This window comes from Chaetodon trifascialis, chromosome 12 (assembly GCF_039877785.1).
Source record: "Chaetodon trifascialis isolate fChaTrf1 chromosome 12, fChaTrf1.hap1, whole genome shotgun sequence".
Lineage (NCBI taxonomy): Eukaryota > Metazoa > Chordata > Actinopteri > Chaetodontiformes > Chaetodontidae > Chaetodon > Chaetodon trifascialis.
In genome coordinates, this window is record NC_092067.1 from 8,218,641 (window position 1) to 8,236,825 (window position 18,185).

Consider the following 18,185-nt stretch of genomic DNA (forward strand, 5'->3'; position numbering starts at 1 on the left):
ATACCTATATACTGTTTACTAGTTTGCATTGACAATGTATCAGAATTAACACTCTATGCCTACAACGATTAAGGACAAAAATGACATACCAGATGTCTTTGAAGCTCTCGCCATCACATCGAATGTTTAAAGAACCTACCTGAAGCGTACTCCATGTGGACAGATTTTCAATGCTCACAAGAGCCGTGTTATCAAATTCATGCAAAACTTGCAGGAGTCATTTGCAGAATCTGGGATCTGAAATGGGAACTGAACAGATTGAGAACCTCTGCTTTAACAGAGCACCCCATCACTTCAGCATTGTCCTGTCTTTGGCTAAATTTGCACCTCCTTCAGCAAATGCACATCTGTTTTCTTCTGCCTTTGTTTGATATTTGACAGTGAGAGAGGGAACGCAGGCAGACACGTCTGCTCGCACCTACACTGGACTCTCTGTTGACTTGATGTAATCTTGCTGCCTCTAAACCTCCCTTTGTGTTCGCTCTGAACACACCTTTTGGCTATTCACTCACAAGTGATGTAAACTGTTCTGACTGTTCTCACCCTTCCAGGCAGCCACTTTTCATGTCAGCACTGCATGAAAATCAACATGCAGAGACTTGGAGCTTGTTTGAGTGAGGCGATCCGTCACTGAACAAACGTCACGTCTGCTTTTGTTGAGTTACGTTACTGTTGTGTTGCTCGACCTTTTTACATCAATCTGTGCTTACGTGCAGCTCTATTTAGGATCTGCAAGCTAATATGAGGGAAAACACATTAAAACAGTGTAAACCAGCGTTCCACGCTTGGAAAAATACAGGAAAGTGACACACCTGTGATTGATAGCGAATGGGAGCACTTTAAGTTTCTCCTACTCATTGTTTTGTGATACAACTGGTGGCACGGTGGTAAAACACTGTCGCCTCACAGCTGGAAGGTCCCGGGTTCGATCCCGCTGTGGGCGCCGGGGGCGTGTCCTCCACCATGCCTTCGGTGCCTGCTGCTCGAGGAAAAAGGGGCCTTTCTGTGAGGAGTTTGCATGTTCACCTGGGGTATCCTCCTTAAAAAAAATAAAAATAAAAATAAAAAAAACCTTAAATACATGCAAGGAGATCACCACCTCACCAGTGGTGACAAAAATGAACTGGGTCCCCGGGCCCCGCTGTCGGCTGGCAGCCCACTGCTCCTGGTCTGCCGCGGAGGAAGGACTTGCCAGGATGGGTTAAATGTGGAGAAAAGAATTTCACAATTGCATGGCGTGTGCAGTTTCCCCTGTAACTCTGTATGACTTGTGACTAATAAAGGGATGTCTTTCTTTTTATGTTGTAGATTTAGATGCATTCAAAATAGATAAAACTGCTTTGAACAGACTTTATCAGCATTTTTTTTTATCAATGATGGGACACAAGTCCGAGAGTATCTGACTGTTAATGTGCCACTTCTTGTGTTTTCCAAAGCTCCACAACACTGAAGGACACAATAACCTTTTCAGGGACCCCTTACATCAAGGTGAAAGGTGATCCAGGCCGTGGCCGTCATTGGGCTTTCACGCCAGAGTTCACAGTTCACATCCTGTTTGACAACAAGAGTTAAAGGTGAGACTATTTAACTTTTTCAAGAAAAAGTAGCCCAGCCTTCCTCATCCTAATGAAGACTCTTGCTCAATTCAAAGCATTCAGATTTGACATCGGCTCAGTGTTCATTTTGGCACCTGGTTTAGTTTTAGTCTAATTTTAGTCATTTGATTTGCGTTAGTTTTGTGGATGTATATGTGCACTTTAACCGTAGCATGTCGTTTGAAGCACTGAGTCGTTCATCAGCGAGAAAACTAAACTCCTGTCTGCTTCAGTCCACAGATATTAGAGTTGCTCAATGTCAAAGCCTTTTTGAAACAACATCTGTTCCTCTGTGGTTTTATTTCTCCTCCCTGTGGGCTGATACAGGTGTCTGCACAAAGCCTGTGTCCTGCTGCACACACACACACACACACACACACACTCTCTCTCTCTCTCTCTCTCTCTCTCTCTCTCAGTTGATAACACAGTGACAAATGTTTAATTGTAATTTACTGAATCTCTTTAATCATTTACTGTAATCAGTTCAATTTGGATTTGAGTTTATTGTTTTGAGTTTTATTTCCAACAAAGGTGCAGCTGCAGTCTATTGACATCAATGATAAGTTCTATTAAATGCATTCAGTTTCTCCATGAAAATAATGTGGCCCCATGCTGTCCATCGATTGAGTCATTTTATGTCCCTCGACATGTTGACAATAAAACTGGACTGTGTCACTGAAGACTTCATTACTGATGTAAACAAAACGTCAACGTCTGACGGACATTTGGTATCTGTGCTTAATAAATGAGGTAAACGGTTAATCAAGTTTAAAAATAGATACGTTTTCTGTTGATAATTAATTAGAATAACCGATTAATTTTCTTTCTGGAACAAAAAAACATGACAGATTGTCCTATGAGCAGAGCCTTAGCTACCACTCAGGACACTGATCGTTTTCTGGGTAAAGGATGTCTTTATGGGTTTAATGACATGAAGACTATTCAAACAGACAAAATTAAAAGAAATTGAAAGTGACATCATGCAGGAGATTTAGAGAGAAGATAACCAAAGAGTTAAATGAACAAGTAAAACATGGAATTTGAGGATTTTCTTGAATTGTCAGAAAGTTGCACAGAGTTTGGTTGGTGGCTCGTCAGACTGTCTCTTTGAGGTCGTCGTACGTCTGCAGGCTTCGCTGACCCTGTGGGGCTGTGATTCAGCCTGGTGAGGAAGGTGTTTGATGCTTAATTGCAATGATGGAAAACCAGATTTTAATGAAGATTTGAGTAGAAAGAAAACAGTGGATCTAGCCTTTACCATCGGCTCAAACCTGCTGAAAGCTTGGACGTGGCCAAACAAGCCTCTGAACAACCAGGTCACTGGGAACACTGGGGCCCTGCCAGCTTTTGTGTAGCAGCTCACTAAATGTCGGGGAGGGGGGCACTGCGTGTGTGTGTGTGTGTGTGTGTGTGTGTGTGTGTGTGTGTGTGTGTGTGTGTGTGTGTGTGTGTGTGTGTGTGTCAGAGCATACACCCTCCTCATGTTGGGAGAGAAGAGGCCCGGTCCTTCACTCCTCTGTGACCGTTGTCCACCTCCCCCCTCCTCTTCCTCCTCCTCCTGTCTTTTTCTTTCCTCCATCCTCTTTTTCTCCTTAAACTGTCTTTTGTTTTCATTTTCGTTGGCATTTCTGCTCCGTCGTTGTTCAGCTCCTAAATGAGTCTTGACTGGCCCGCAGGCCATTGGAGAAGCACAAAGGACTTCGTTCTACTCGCTACAGTTGATCCATTGTGGGCGTCCCACAATGCACTAATTGGCGATGACAATTAAGCGCGGTCGACACTCAGCTTCGATTTGCCCGCTGCTCCACATACATCACAGGCAAATGATTGAGCCTGTGGGCTCCCTGCTCTCTGAGACAATATGCATATTCACTGGGGCAGGTTTACATGCACCTTTCATTCACACGAATCTGTGTTTTTTTTCTCAGCTCAGCTTGAGGTTGAGCTCATAACCTGACGACCAGCCGCAAGCCAGCGCGTCATCGTTTGTCACCTCATTCTGCACTTTGGAACCACTAGTGCACAAACAGCCTCAGCACACAGTCCATTTAGCAGCTGCTCTGGAGCTTTCACTCATAACCTACAGGCTTCCTCAGCAGACAGATGGACAAAGGATTTGTTAAAGGGGCCCTAATGACACACTGACTTTTTGTAATTGGGAACCACTGGTTTAATTTTTAACACTGTATCGTTTTTTTTAAATTTATCAAATACTTTTTATGTTAAGTCTGAAAGGTACCAAGTAACTACAGCTGTCCAATGAAAGCAGTAAATCTACTTAGTTACTTTCCACCACAATCGAAAGCTCCAGAACAGCGAGTAAATGCACCTGTTGTTGAGATTGTTTGGAACCGTTCCACATTGCTGCACCACCTTTCCCCTCCTCCATGTCTTGGGTTTGTCAGTCAGGTGGAGGTCTTCGAGGGACCACTCAGTTCCTTGTAAGCGAGATCCCACCTGAGACCTGAGTTTGGCCAGATCCCAAGCACATTTGATCTAATGGGGTCTGGAAGGGTCCTGTTTTGTGGCTGCTGATCTTGGGTCTGTGTCAGTATGTCAGTGTAATGTTTAATACCTGAGTGGATCCTGGCCCTCTAGCAGCTCTGATCAGGAGATTTGTTTTTGTTTAGTTTTTTGTTGGAGGCAGACTTGGAGTGTAAACTGTGAAGAAAACATCATGTATGGCTGCTTGTTACCTGGAGGAGCATTATGCTGCTGCCACCGTTTCTCTCTGTTTGCATCTGTTCGGGTTGACTGCATTTTGGATTGGATCAGGTCTGATTATCCTCAGGTGTATTTTTCAGACAGTCCTTGGGTCCCTTGTTCCAAAAACACCTGTTTGGAACATTGCACAGGTAAACAGGTTCTTCGGTAACAGGTGATAGTATCATGATTGGGTAAGAAAGGCTCAGTAGTTCACATGCAAGGATGGAGAGAGGTTCATCACTTTGTGAACACATGAATGGATAAAGGAGATGAATACATGGACTCAGGAACATTTTGTAAAACCTTTATTGCTAAACACAATTTGATTGCAAAGCTCGTTAGTTTTCTCAGAAACCAAACTGTTGGACAAACCGATGATCCTCTGAAAGTGTGACCCGCTGATGAATCCATTCAGCAGTTTAGGAGATGCGTCGGTCTGGACTGGCTGACTGTTTCAGTCACATCACATCGTCTGTCACACCGTTTCATGCGAGTGCATCAATGACAGTGTGATTCTGACAGACTTTTGTTGCAGGTCTGGAAATGAAGCCAAGGATTCAAATCTTGGGCTGCACGGTGGCGCAGCAGGTAGTGCGCGTGCCTCACAGCAACAAGGTTGCCAGTTTGATTCCCAGGTCGGGCCTTTCTGTGCGAAGTTTGCATGTTCTTCCCGTGCATGCGTGGGTTCTCTCTGGGCACTCCGGCTTCCTCCCACAGACCAAAAACATACTCATTAGGTTAATTAGTGACTGCCCCTAGGTGTGAGTGTGTGTGTGAATGGTTGTTTGTTTGTGCCCTGCGATTGACTGGCGACCGGTTCAGGGTGTACCCCACCTCTCGCCTGTTGATGGCTGGGATAGGCTCCAGCAACCCCGAAAGGGATACGTGGTATAGAAAATGGATGGATGGATGGATGGATTCAAATCTTCACGTGGGTTCGGTGTTGCTGGTTGACGTGGTTCACCGACATGAAGCAGGAGGTGTTCAGGGAGTGCTACACAGCAGCAGCTGGAGTTTTAACAGTGAATTACTGAGGTAAGAAATTTCTTTCTGTTTTGGGTAGAAATTTATCCTGCTTCTGTACAGGAATGATACATGTGGACAAAGCAATCTCACTGCTGGCCCATTAGTAGCTGGGCTGGAACTTCTGATTGTAGAACAAAATTTTTCTGAGCATTCCAGTCCACGTTGGGGCTTAAACTGAGCTTAAAAGTTAATTTTTGACCTCATTTCTACAGTTCCAGGAGAACTAGGCACATGTCCTGATGAAGACTGTGTTGTTATGTTTAATGAAATATGGCAAAATACCATATACTGCTTCCATTTGTAGCTAGTGCTGTTTGCTCACCAATGCAGACCTACTGCATGTACCTATCCTAATGACTATATTACTTAAAATAAACATTCACAATACACTTTAAATATAAAAGCAGCAGAGGTTAAAGGAAACCAAATGTCCTCAGTTAAACAATAGGAAAATTTCTCCACACAGGATCCAAACACTCTCACTATTAAGAAGTTTGTCTTTATTGGCATCAGTGGCTAGCGGACAAATCTGAACAAAACCAGACAGGAGGAAGGGCTGATTAAATCAAAAACTCAACTTCCTGTAATTGCATAAGAGTTTGGCTGCGATGAAAAGAAACAATGGTTAAAAAAATAACTTAAAAAGTGCAAAAGAGAGAATCATTTCAGTGCAGTTACTCTGCTTAAATACTGTACAATATATTTTGCTCCAAACACGTCAAGTAAAAACATACTGCGACGATTTATGTGCCTGCAACATAAAGAACATTTCCTCACACACACACATACACACGCCTGCTCTAACATACTCACAAATCATCTGAAACACAGCTGCCAACAGAACATACACTTCATATTTATGCTACACATGGAAAATCACGGGATGGGCGGTACCAAACCAAACATGAACCTAAACATGAATGACAAGATGAACAAGCAAGCAAAGAAATGAATTCAAGTTTTAAAGTGATCAGATGCACAAGCTGCTGCACCTCCATCCAGGTGAACTGCAGAGCCCAGCAGCTATGAGGGTCTGTTCCTCTTCTGGAGGGGGTCGCACACGAATTAGTATATATACAATATACTGTAGCAACAGGAGCTATTTGTCCCAAACTGTTCAGGTGGAACAACCCTCTGCTGTCTGTGCTGAGCTCTAATCTGTGTGACAACATTTAAACAAGGATCCCTGAATCCGGCTGAGCTCTGGAGTACACAACAGCAGGGTTTAAAACAAAACAAAACAAAACAAAACAAAACAAAACAAAACAAAACAAAACAAAACAAAATAAATAAACAGTGAATGAATAAAAAGGAAATAAAAAACAACAACAATCAAAAAAAAAAAATACTTTAAGCAAAGGCTTCACAGCCTTTCCACTGGTTTTTATGCAGCAGGCACAATCAATCAACAATAACTTAAACACTTCATTTAATATCACCTGGCATGGCTGCAGGTATGAGCTTCAAAACAAATGTAATCAGCTGACATCAGTGCACTTTTCCTGCCATATGTTAAACTACGCTAGGTTATTTAGAATCAGTCTACAGTCTCCTACATGCTCCTTAAACATGAATAACTGCCAGTCTGATCTCTGCTTGTCTCAAAAATACATATTCACGAGGTTCGTCAGTCAGCTGCTGATCACAGCCGCATATTCGCACACGAAGTCCCTTTAAAGTTCTCATGTTTCTATGGCTCAAAAAATCAGAAAGAAGGCGAGAGGGTGGACGGATGAGCGAGGAATTAATACTGAAATCAAGATTAATTCAGTCTGGATACACTGAGACTTCAAGTTTCTCAAAGAAAAGCTGAAGCGGGAAGAAACAGCAGCTACATTTCCATCCGTGTTGGTACAGAATCTGGTATATCAAATTTTTAAAGCTGCAATTCTCGACTATATGATGCCTCAAAAATCCTGTTTTCTCTCCAAGCTTGTTGTTGATATTAAATTGGCCTCATCAATAGTTTTGGATGTTTACCAAAATCATAAAACCAAACCAGAGCAAGGCAAAAACATGAACTGATTCTGACAAAAATCACAGAATTTCATACCATCTCGAATTGTTTTCTGTTTTCCTTGTTGATTTGATGCTGGACACTGACTTCATTTTTTCCAACACTTCGGTAAAATTTGACTTACAACAGGACGGAAACACAGCCGGTGCAGCGGCGTTCAGAACATGAAAACTGAAGTGTTTCCAGACCTTTTCACACGACAGCAGTGGGTTATAAAGGCCATCTAGGTTGCATAGAGATACTAAAAGCTAAAGCTGCTATCATGTTTGATAGATTCTGCATGAATAAAGCACAACAGGAAGTAGAATCACAGAGGAAGAGAGGAGGGAAAAGGCAACAATGAAAGAATAAGTTCCAGTATATTATTGCCCCTGTTATTTTACAGTTAGTGACGGAGGGAAATGTGCTCAGACACGCAGATGGAAATCAGATAACTGATCAAATGAGTGAAATCAGGAAAACAGCTTTCATTCCACATCTACAAGTTAAATGAGTCAGTTTCAGGGAAAAGAAGAATGAGAGAAAGGATGGAGGGATACCTATCCTCCAATCACAGCCACCACTTACAATTCTTATTCTTATTATTATTTGGTAAAACATCCCAATCACTCCCCCTGAAAACTTGACTATGACTGTAAAACATCTGTATATTGTTTCTTCTCAAGTGGCAGCAGCTGTGGTCACTTTGGATTGAGTCACTTACAGCAGAGTTCAGTGCTAACAGGGTCACCTCACAAAACCTGGTTCAAAGCAGCGTCATCCGGCAAGGCAGCCAATCAGATCACTCCTATTTCCGCTTTTATCTCTTGATCATCTAAATTGACCTGCGAGTCTCCTGAAGCTCACGCCGAAACAGGAAGTGCATTCTTGGATTTGTCACTTGCCACAGGTGAATTTTGCCATATGATGGCAAATATAATGGTGTGTTTGGAGCACAGTGAGCATGCAGACACAGTGAAATAGTGGATTGTGCTGTAGTTGCAAATTCAATGCAGAGTGCAAAATGCAAAATGTCCTTTTTTCGGATGTTTATATGAGCTTCAGCGGTCTGAGCTGGACAAAGTCATATTTTATTTGAAGGATCTCGGCTTTTGCCATCAAACAGCAGCTTCAGAGTCTAGACCTCGACTGTAACTGACATGAATCCAAGCAGACAGCAGCTTTTCCCTGCAAAGAAGGAAACTACAAACTATTTACAGCCACCTGTCGAGGCGACAGTACGAGAGGTTCATACTGAAATGCTTCTGCTGCAGCTAGTGATTCTTTTAATCATAGATTTAATGGTTTTGTCTGAATTAGTCATTTAGTTGGTAAACAAGGACAAAAAACACGTCACATGTTCCCCTCATTTTGGTCCAAAACCAAAAGAAAAGCAGCAAATCTTCACATTTTTCCTTCACTTCGACTTTTTCGATAAATGATTAATCGGGTGCCAAAATTGTTAATTAGTTTTCTCTGCTTGACTAATCGCTTCATGACTAAATGTAAGCATGACAGGTGGGAGTCTTTGTTTGAATTTCTCCAGTTGATCAGCTGTGATTCAACACGTTAAACCCCCTGGAATAAGAAGTGAAGGGAGTGACGTGGTGAGGGGATGAAGATGGCGGAGGATGTCTTTGATGTGAGATGTTCAACTATAAAATATGTAAGTGGTTGAGTCTGTAAAGCCTGGCGCAGCAGTTCTTCTGTTGGTTGTCTCCCTGCTCTTTACACTAGGACAAAGGGCGGCTTTGCTCAGGTGTGTGTCAGCAGGTACACACACAAACAAACAAACCTCTGAGCTCGCCCTCTGTCCCACGGTCTGTCCAGAAGTCACACACAAATCAGAAAAACAGATGCTCTGTCCAGCATGGCGGCCTGGCAGCACCCTGATTCTTCCTGCTCATGTGCGTCTGTGTGTGTCTCAGGTGTCTTGGTAGGGCAGGTGAAAGCAGCCAGGGCTGTCGTCGTCAGGTGACCAGAAGGAGGACGGTCTCTTGTGGTGGAGCTCTCGCCGAACGCAGCGAGGACACGGCTGAGCTTTCTGTCGACACTCGGCGTGGAATACGGCGCCGCAGCCGTCACACCTGGACACACAGAGGTGAGCACACAGGTAGGTCATCGTGTTTCTCTAGTCGTGTGAGTGTGTTGTAGTTCTTTCTAAACCCTCCAGAGCTCCCAAACATCTGTTTTAATTTGACAATAATGTATCATCCATGTTAGCTGTTAAACAACACTGCTGTCTGCGCTCCATGCAGGAGTTAGCACGACTCATTTGAACTGCAGCTGGATTCCAGAGCTTAAGCATGTTTCATTCAGCTCCAAAAACAACTGTTTTGATGAACAGATTGAAATTCTTTTGGAGGTCTCTATCAGTAGTAATAACATTTTACTCACCAAGCTAACAACATTGCTAAAAAAAAAAAATTACTGCGATGGGCGCAGAAACGTGAGCGGTCAGACAATCAGGCAGGCTGTTAGCGAGCAAGTTAAACAAAGGTAAACAGTCACGTTAGGACCCACACTGCTCGCTGTGAACCCCCATCAGTTCACAGTCCCTCCTGCTTCAACTCTGGCCTACGCTTCATATTGTAGCTGCGCGCACAGTTTTCCTGCACAATGAGGGACTGCTACCAACGCTGCTCACCTCCAGTTTGACCTCCACATGAAGTGGTTTAGTTAATCTGTGCCCCCGTGTCCCCAACAACTAACCTAGCAAGTACAATTTCTTTATTGCTCATTTCCTGTACACTCAGGGTCTTCATGACTAAGTCAACAGTGCAGCTCAGCTCACTGAATCTTTACAGCTCAGTTCCAGAAAGTACAGTAGACACAGCTGTTATCAGTTAACACTTAACACTTCTTTCGCAAGTCATAAAACACAGCTCGACAAGCAAGGTGTGTACGTGTGTGAGTGATAGTCCAGACAGTGTCAGTAGCTCCCTCCGCTGCTGTTCTGGGGTCAGGGGTGACAGTCAGAGTCTTCCAGGAATCGGTCCTGATCAGCTCTTATCTCTGCTGTCTGTCACTCTGAGTTCCAGTGATGGGACTCTGAACTGTGTTAACTGTCCATGTCACACACACAGATACAGACAGAAACGCGCACACACACACAGCTCTCATGCCAGCAAGTGGCACTAGCAAGCAGCAGGTTCAGCTCTGCTGTCCAAACACGGAGCACTCCCTCACACACACACACGTCATCTCTCTGCTTTGTGTCAGATCAATACACATTTTGTTTCTACGTGTCCAGGTTTTGACATATCTGTCTGTCAGATGTCCGCCTCCACCTTGTTTCACCTTGTTTTTTACTTGGGGGAGGCAGAAATCTCGGACACAGCTATATTAAAACACAGACATCAAAACTACCTGCAGGGCTTGACAGCACTGAAGCAAAGTTCAAAAATGGTGGATGTTTTTTCAGACTTTGGATGAAGCCACCAATCAGGCCGCAAACAGCCCTCTGATGACGTCAGTAACAATCAAAATGCATTCGCTCTCTACAAAGAGCTTCCGGTGCAGTGTGCAGCTCTTTTTATATCAGTCACACTGAGAATTGATGACTAGCCCAGATTTTGTTAAGCTTAAGTCAGTTTCTAGACAGGTTATGGGAGGATGTGTACCTCTTGGTGGCACTCTCCTGGAAGGGGTAGATGACCTGTCCGTTGTGGCAGAGCTCACATATGAAGCCTTTCTCTCGACACAAGCTGCAGCTGAAAACATGGGAGCTGGCAAACTTGATCACCTTGGACAGGAAGGGAGCCAGCTTTCCATCAATGACCTGGAGGGTGAGGAGAGAGGAGCAGCAGAAGAAAGGACGTGGTGAGACAACAGCAGCTGATGCAAATGTGACATTTTGATCAGCCTGTGTGAAAACCACAGTAATCACGTCTTTGGTAGCACGGTGGTACAAGTGGTAACACTGTCGTCTAACAGCTAGAAGGTCGCCGGTTCGAATCCCACTGTGGGCGCTGGTGGCGTGTCCTCCACCATGCCTTCGGTGAAAAAGGAAAAGGAAAAAGGGGGCCTTTCTGTGTGGAGTTTGCATGTTCTCCCCATGTTTCCTCCTTAATAACCCCCACTAAAAACATGCAAGAAGATCACCACCTGACCAATGGTGACGGTGACGGCGCTGGCAGCTGGCAGCCGACCGCTCCTGCTCTGCCGCGGAGGATCGACAGACCGAGGATGGGATAAATGCAGAGAAAAAAAATTATTTCACAGAAGCATGGCGTGTGTGCAACTAACTATGTGTGATAAAAGTACATTTCTTTCTTTTCTTCTTCTTCACACCGACATTAGCTCTCTGGTTAAACTCCACATGGGTCCTCCAGCTGCAAAATGATCTGCCCCATCTTACAGTAACAGGTAGAATGAGATACAGTCAGTGGCTACAAAGTAATTAAAAGTAGTAAAGCGTGCATGACAGGGTCAAAGCATGCACATGGTGATCAATGACATTCAGCTGCACATAATTAATGCTTGATATTAATCTAGAAAGAAGCTAATCAAAAGAAACATTGCCAGTGGAAATGTCCCATGCAGCATCTGTGGCCAAAATCTATAATAAGCAAGCCATCTGCATCCAGCAATCAGATTTAGAGATACCAGATATGGGTAAAAACGAGGGTCACTGGCAACTTTTGATATACTTTAAGGTAATTTGGAGAGCTGATGTGAACAACCCTAACCCTAACCTAACCCTAACAGATTCATCTGAGGCAACATCTGCAAAATATCTGAAGTTATTCTGAAACTGCAGGACATCCTGGAAGGTTTTGAGATCAGTTAAGAATGCTTTTTACAGGATAACCGTATTTTAAAAGTTGTTTAAAATGAGTACAAGAAAGGAGAATCCCCTTTGGCCTGGAGGCAAGACGGAAGGAGAGGAAACTGAGGGAAGGAAGGAGGAAGACAGTAAATGAGGTGAACGCCTTTTAATGGCAACGCTTGGCAAGATCCTTTAAAAACCGAGGAGGGGCTTGGCGGCGGGGGTCTGGAGTTGTACTGTAGTGAATAGACAGTGGATGACTCACAGAGCACAGCAGTCAGTGAAAAGAAAGGCTGAGCAGAATCATACAGAAATAAAAACTCAATATGGTCACAAAGCTGTGTGGCATCATGTTAATAACGCAGACTGAGTGATAAGCTCAATGAAAGCGTGCATGTGAGACAGAGAGGGAGAAGGTAGCCGAGAAAAACAGAGCAGAAAGTAAGAGAAAGAGTGGTAGAGATACAATATACAAAAGAGATCTTGAGAGAGAGCGAGAGCCTGCATTCAGATACAAGTGGTTCCACCTGGCAGAGCTCTGGACCTCCCAATTATAACCTCCTTCATGCTGTTTGTTACACGATGAGGATGAGAGGAGAAGAGGAGGAAATAAGATGGAGAGAGGAGGAAGAAACCACACACAGAGGAAACATATCACACTGAGGTTTACTGATCCTGTTTACAGTAAGTCATACACCAGAGCCAAAGTCTGTTCGCCTTTACAGTGAGATGAATGGCCAACACCGAGGGCTTTTACAATAACAACCCACACTGTGCCCTTATGTATTATCTATGGACTTGTCTGACTCATTCAGTGTTGACAGATCATTCATTTTATGTTGTTTGCTTTCCAGATGCTGGCTGATATGTTTACCCAGACTAGCTGTTTCCCCCCGTTTGGCTAAGCTAGGCTAACTGTCTCCTTGCTAATAGATACCCTGTGGAGTTTCATACACACGGGTAATGTGACACATATTCCTGCCAACAGTTCACACTGTGAAGAGGAAGGCTGACAGCAAGTAAACGTGGATGTAAACAAGGCAGGAAAAAAATGAACTCCACGACATTCATGCAAAGCAATGTTGTTGACAATATGTGCTGTTTTCTGTATGTAAATGAGCTCGAGGCGGTCAATAAGTAGAATAACTGATCAACTGGAAAACCAATCAGCAACTAGTCTTCACGTCCCTCTTCAAACTTATATGCCAAACATTACCTTGTTCCAGTTCCTTGTTCCAGTGAGGATTGGCTGCTTTTTTTTCCTTTTACGATCGTAAACCGAATAAATTTGACGTTGGATTGTTGGTCAGACAAAACAAGCAACTTGATGTCGGATTTGGAAATTTTTCTGCCATTTTATCGACCAAACCATGAATTGATTAATTAAGAAAGCAATTAGTTCTTCTAATTTACTGGTTTCTTCTTCTATGTGTGTATGTGATAGAGGAAAAGCTCAGTCCAGTAGTCATAAATATTTCCAAGCAGACAGACACACAGGTACTGAGAGTGACAGACAGGTGTGCAGTATCAATCAATCTGAAACAATTAAGTGTCCCAAATATGAGAAAGCAAAAGACAAAAGGGAGGGGTAAAATGCTTTTTCACAGCGCTGTACGTGTCCCCCTGTGCCCAGCCCACACAGCCCACACCAAGCCTAAGCAGCCCCGCTCAGTCCGGTCCAGCCCAGTCCACATGACGAATGGTCCTCCTGATGGAGGTTGACAGGCTCAGTAATTAAGGCCCTCTATAATTGGACTGGGCAGAATCAAACGACTGGCAGCACAGCTCTGGTGGCTGACTGGTGCTCTGGAGGGATGGTGGGAAAGAAGGAGGGATGCACAGTAAGATGGATGGATGCGGAGTGACAGAAGTAAATGGACATTCTTAAAGAGGGACAGGGCAATACAGAGAAAACGACTTGTGTGTGCATGAAGCCTGGATGAAGTCTGACTTTACACATGGTGCTCAAAAAAAGACTAATTTATCACTCATATTATCACATTTATTTCTCTGAATTCCCAAATCTTTTCCTCTATTTTCTTATAACTCCCACATCCCTGCTGCCGCTGCTTGCTATAAATATCCAGTGACCATTTTATTAGCTACACCAAACCAGCACTGGCCAGCATGGTCGCACTGGGACAATCATTCAGACAGAAACTTCCAACTTCAACCCTTTCAATTTGAACACTTGCCCACATCCACCAAGAACAATGAAGCCAAATATTGATGGCTGTCCTGAGTGCCAGCCAGGAGCCGGCCTCTGGCAGGCCTGTCAGTGCTCTGATGGCCATTCAGGATCAGCTGGGTCAGACCACCTTCTGTCATGTGGATTCTGCAAACTGATTCCCTATGAGGGGGGTCGGACCACCCTTACCCTGGACCAGTAACAATGTGAAAACAGTGTGTGAAACACTGCCACGTTTTTTCTAATCTTCACGGTTCTTCAGATGGGGTGGAAGCACAAACAGGACTGCGCAAAAAGGCCTTTTCTTTCTCGAGTTTAGCGCCTGTGGTTCAACAGTTCCTGGAAGTGTTCGACTGAAAAGGGCTGAAAATTCTGATGTGGGTACAACCCAGACTTACAGTGACTGGTACTGTCAGTCTGAGATGCTAACACGAGCAATGAGACCGAACCAATCCAGGTAACTTTTGAAAACACTGCATGGCACAGAGGACAAAAAACAGACCATTTTATTAATTACGCGATGGATTCGAACAGCAGAAGCAGCAGCGGTAACACGACCGAGATCAAAACACGGTGGAAAACATATTTGAAAGGGTATTGATAACATATTCACTGGACCAAATGCAGCTTATGATTGTAGTACAGCCGACACGACAAACCCTCCAGATGTATTCACATGCTTTACTCTCTTTCCCTCCAAACACCCCCAACACACACACACTTCACCTCCTCTCCCTCCGTCCGTCCTCTCAAACTCCTCCCCCTCCAGTTCGACCTCTTTCTCTGCTCCACGCAGAGTCTTTGTGTTCCAAAACCTCCTAATCCCCTAAAACTGCTGTTTAACAGCCGTTCGCCTGCCCTCTCTCTCTCTCTCTCTCTGTCTCTCTCTCTCACTCTCACACACACACACACACACACACACACACACACACACACACACACACACACACACACACACACACACACACACACACACACACACACACACACAGACTTCCACAGCTCCATTGAGGAACTAGAAAGCCAGCTGGGACTGCATGGCTGGAAAGACCAGGGTGGGCTCTGTTTGGATAACACCCTCTCCTCTGTGTCTCTCTCACACACTCACACACACGACTTGATGTATGTTGGTTGTCAGTGGACGCACGGTGGAGTCCGTCTTATCAGGGGCTTCCCTAAAGTTTGGAGTAACGTACCAGATGAGATGGTGTTCGCTGCAGAAAGGATTTTTCTGGCGATGTTGTCTTTTAACAAACTTTGAATATGTGTCTATGACAAGCAATAAATGAAAAGCAAACACTTTATATTAAAAGCCTGATGCAAAATTAAACACCAAACAGAGTAGTACTGTTAAACCTGGACGTTGTTTCCAATAATGAAGGGGGTGAGATGGAACAGTTAATTAAATTGTGAAATTTTGGCCACATTAACAGCCATAAAATCTAATTAAAACAATTAAACTATGTGCAAAATTAAACAAAGGTGCAAGACTGAAGCACAGCTATCAGTCTTGAATCCTGGGTAGTTAAGTCCAGAACGCTGGAAAACAGAGTTTTTCAATGTTACAAGACACATTTAGTGTTCTGTGCAAGTGTACAATGACAAGTACAATGTTGCTTTATAGATACTATTGTAAAGACTTATACTCTCCTTCCTTTGATGGACAGGTAGGCCTGATGACTCTCTACTCCATGACTGAGGTGTGAGAATAAGCCTGCAAGTAAAACATGCCATGCTATATACAGTATAACTCAGCCATGCCATCATGTTGGCCTAACAACCTGGGAAATTTGGTGCAAAACACACAAGATCAATACTTTTTAACCAAAACCTGAAATGCTAACATTAAAAAAAAGCTTCTCATCGAGCTTCAGTAAAATTGACTTGTAAGATGGTTGCTGAACATGCCTGAGATTAGCTGGAAAATAACCAAACTAATCCACCAAAAATGCCCCAAATATCCATTAAGAAATCTGACAATGACTAACATGTCATTTACTTATCAGTGTTCTCCAAATTACTGTTACTGATTGGCTAACACACACACTGACACTGAAACAGCTGATCTGATCGGCGTAGCTCTAACTGACAGGTGTTTTTGGGGTGAACTAAAGCTGGATTTACGGTTGACGCAAAGGGTTAACGGTAGTGGGCAGTCGGTTTGCAGTGGAAATGGTTTTGCCAGATGTGTGTTAGTGTAAACAAGAAGATAACTGAGGCTTTATTCCAGCTTGCTTCATTTTGTCTTCGCTCTCAATAATCTCAACCAGCATCAGATACATGCAGGAGAAAACATAAGCAGGCGAAACTCACAGTTCTTGCTATGGCTTAGCCTCTGAACCTATGCAGATGTTGTTGGTGCAGTGTAAGCCCTAAGTGCATGAATATAGGTGAAGCATAATCCTGTTTCTAGCATCAAGGGTGCACATCATTTTATCTTTAAACATTTGAAACTCTTATCATCTAACCTATTAGTATATGTTGCCCAATTTCCACATGATGCTAATTTTTATTCATCTTGTCCTATTTGACCTTATCATATAATTCAGTGTTGTGCATTTGCTGGAAAAAGCCTCCACGTAAACTCAAAGCCAAGAGAGGAAACTGGAAATCTTTCTGAGAACTTTCAACATTTACTTAAGAGGCCTCTGTGTGTCTGCACAAGTGTGAGTGGAGAGGCATGCCTGGCATAGAGGGAATGCCAGGGTGTCACTGTGGGAAGCCTACTCACTCACACACACACACACACACACACACACACACACACACACACACACACACACACACACATACACATACATACACATACATACACATACACACACACACACACACACACACACACACACACACACACACACACATACACATACACACACACACACACACACACACACACACTCCTAAAACCCTCGAAACAATCCTTAAAACCAGCAGAGGAAAAGGGCAGAGTGTCCTTAGACAAACACATATGTTTCATCCAAATGAACTGGTTCTTAATAGGGGATATGGGTGGAGGCTATTTGTCGGGGGGTGAATAGACTAGTGTGGTTCAGGATTTAGCCAGTGTAGCTTAGCCTTCACTGACCTCTGGACTGGAACAAAAAAAGCCATGTTGATTAAGAGCGTCATTTTATTCAGGAGGTGAATCAAAAGAAACAAGCTTGTTAATATGGAAAACCAATTAAGAGGCACGGCGCTTGAGAATCTCCGAGAGGCGGGGAGGACAGAGGGGGAGGTTAGAGGGTGAGGGAGAGAGAGGAGGGAGCCGTGCAGACTCCAACGAAGACATCTATTGTTAAAATTAGGACTAAATCACCGGTTTGAGGTTTATGATTAAATCACAGAGTTTAGCGGGGAGTGAGAGTGAAGAACACACACACATGTAACACACTGAGCGTGTGTGAGGCCAAGGGGATGTTGGGAAGAATGGAGGGATGTCACGCTTTGTTTTTCTGCCTGTTGATTCTGAATGTGACCAATTAGTGAAGCAGAGAGACACAGAGTGTGGGAGTGGAGGAGGGGGTCCAACCTCTTTCACCGTGAGAGTCTGTGGCCGAGCTCTGAGTCAGAGGAGGGGGGGTGAAAAAAATGGGGCAGGGTACAACATAATGAACATAATGACAAACAAAAGAACTTTTCAGTCATTTGCTGTCGCTTTCCTCTGACCCCCAACTCAGTCCAACGACTAGATACTGGAGCGCTGCAAAACCAGGGTGTGTTTCCTTTTTGTATCTGCTTTAATATGAAAGTGAACATTTAAATTCAGCTCAATCAATTCTCATCATAACTGCTGTTAACAGAGGGCACACGGTTAGAGATACAACAGTTCGCAATTTGATCAAATCCGCTCATCCCAATGAGGTGTCTCGATCTTGGAAAACAATGGATGAGGCAGAGGTT

The 18,185-nt window shown here is 43.8% G+C and overlaps 1 protein-coding gene across 1 annotated transcript in view; it reads right to left on the bottom strand.

The window, feature by feature from the left end:
• Positions 1 to 5,807: 5,807 nt before the first annotated feature.
• The window catches only part of plekhm3 (pleckstrin homology domain containing, family M, member 3), a 39,906-nt gene continuing 27,528 nt past the window's right edge, over positions 5,808 to 18,185 (bottom strand). The window contains exons 7-8 of the mRNA XM_070976546.1: positions 10,947 to 11,104; positions 5,808 to 9,410 (exon numbers count right to left, since the gene is read on the bottom strand). Coding sequence (XP_070832647.1) covers positions 9,248 to 9,410; positions 10,947 to 11,104 — 321 coding nt within the window. The 3' untranslated portion in view covers positions 5,808 to 9,247. The remainder of the gene's footprint in view (positions 9,411 to 10,946; positions 11,105 to 18,185) is intronic.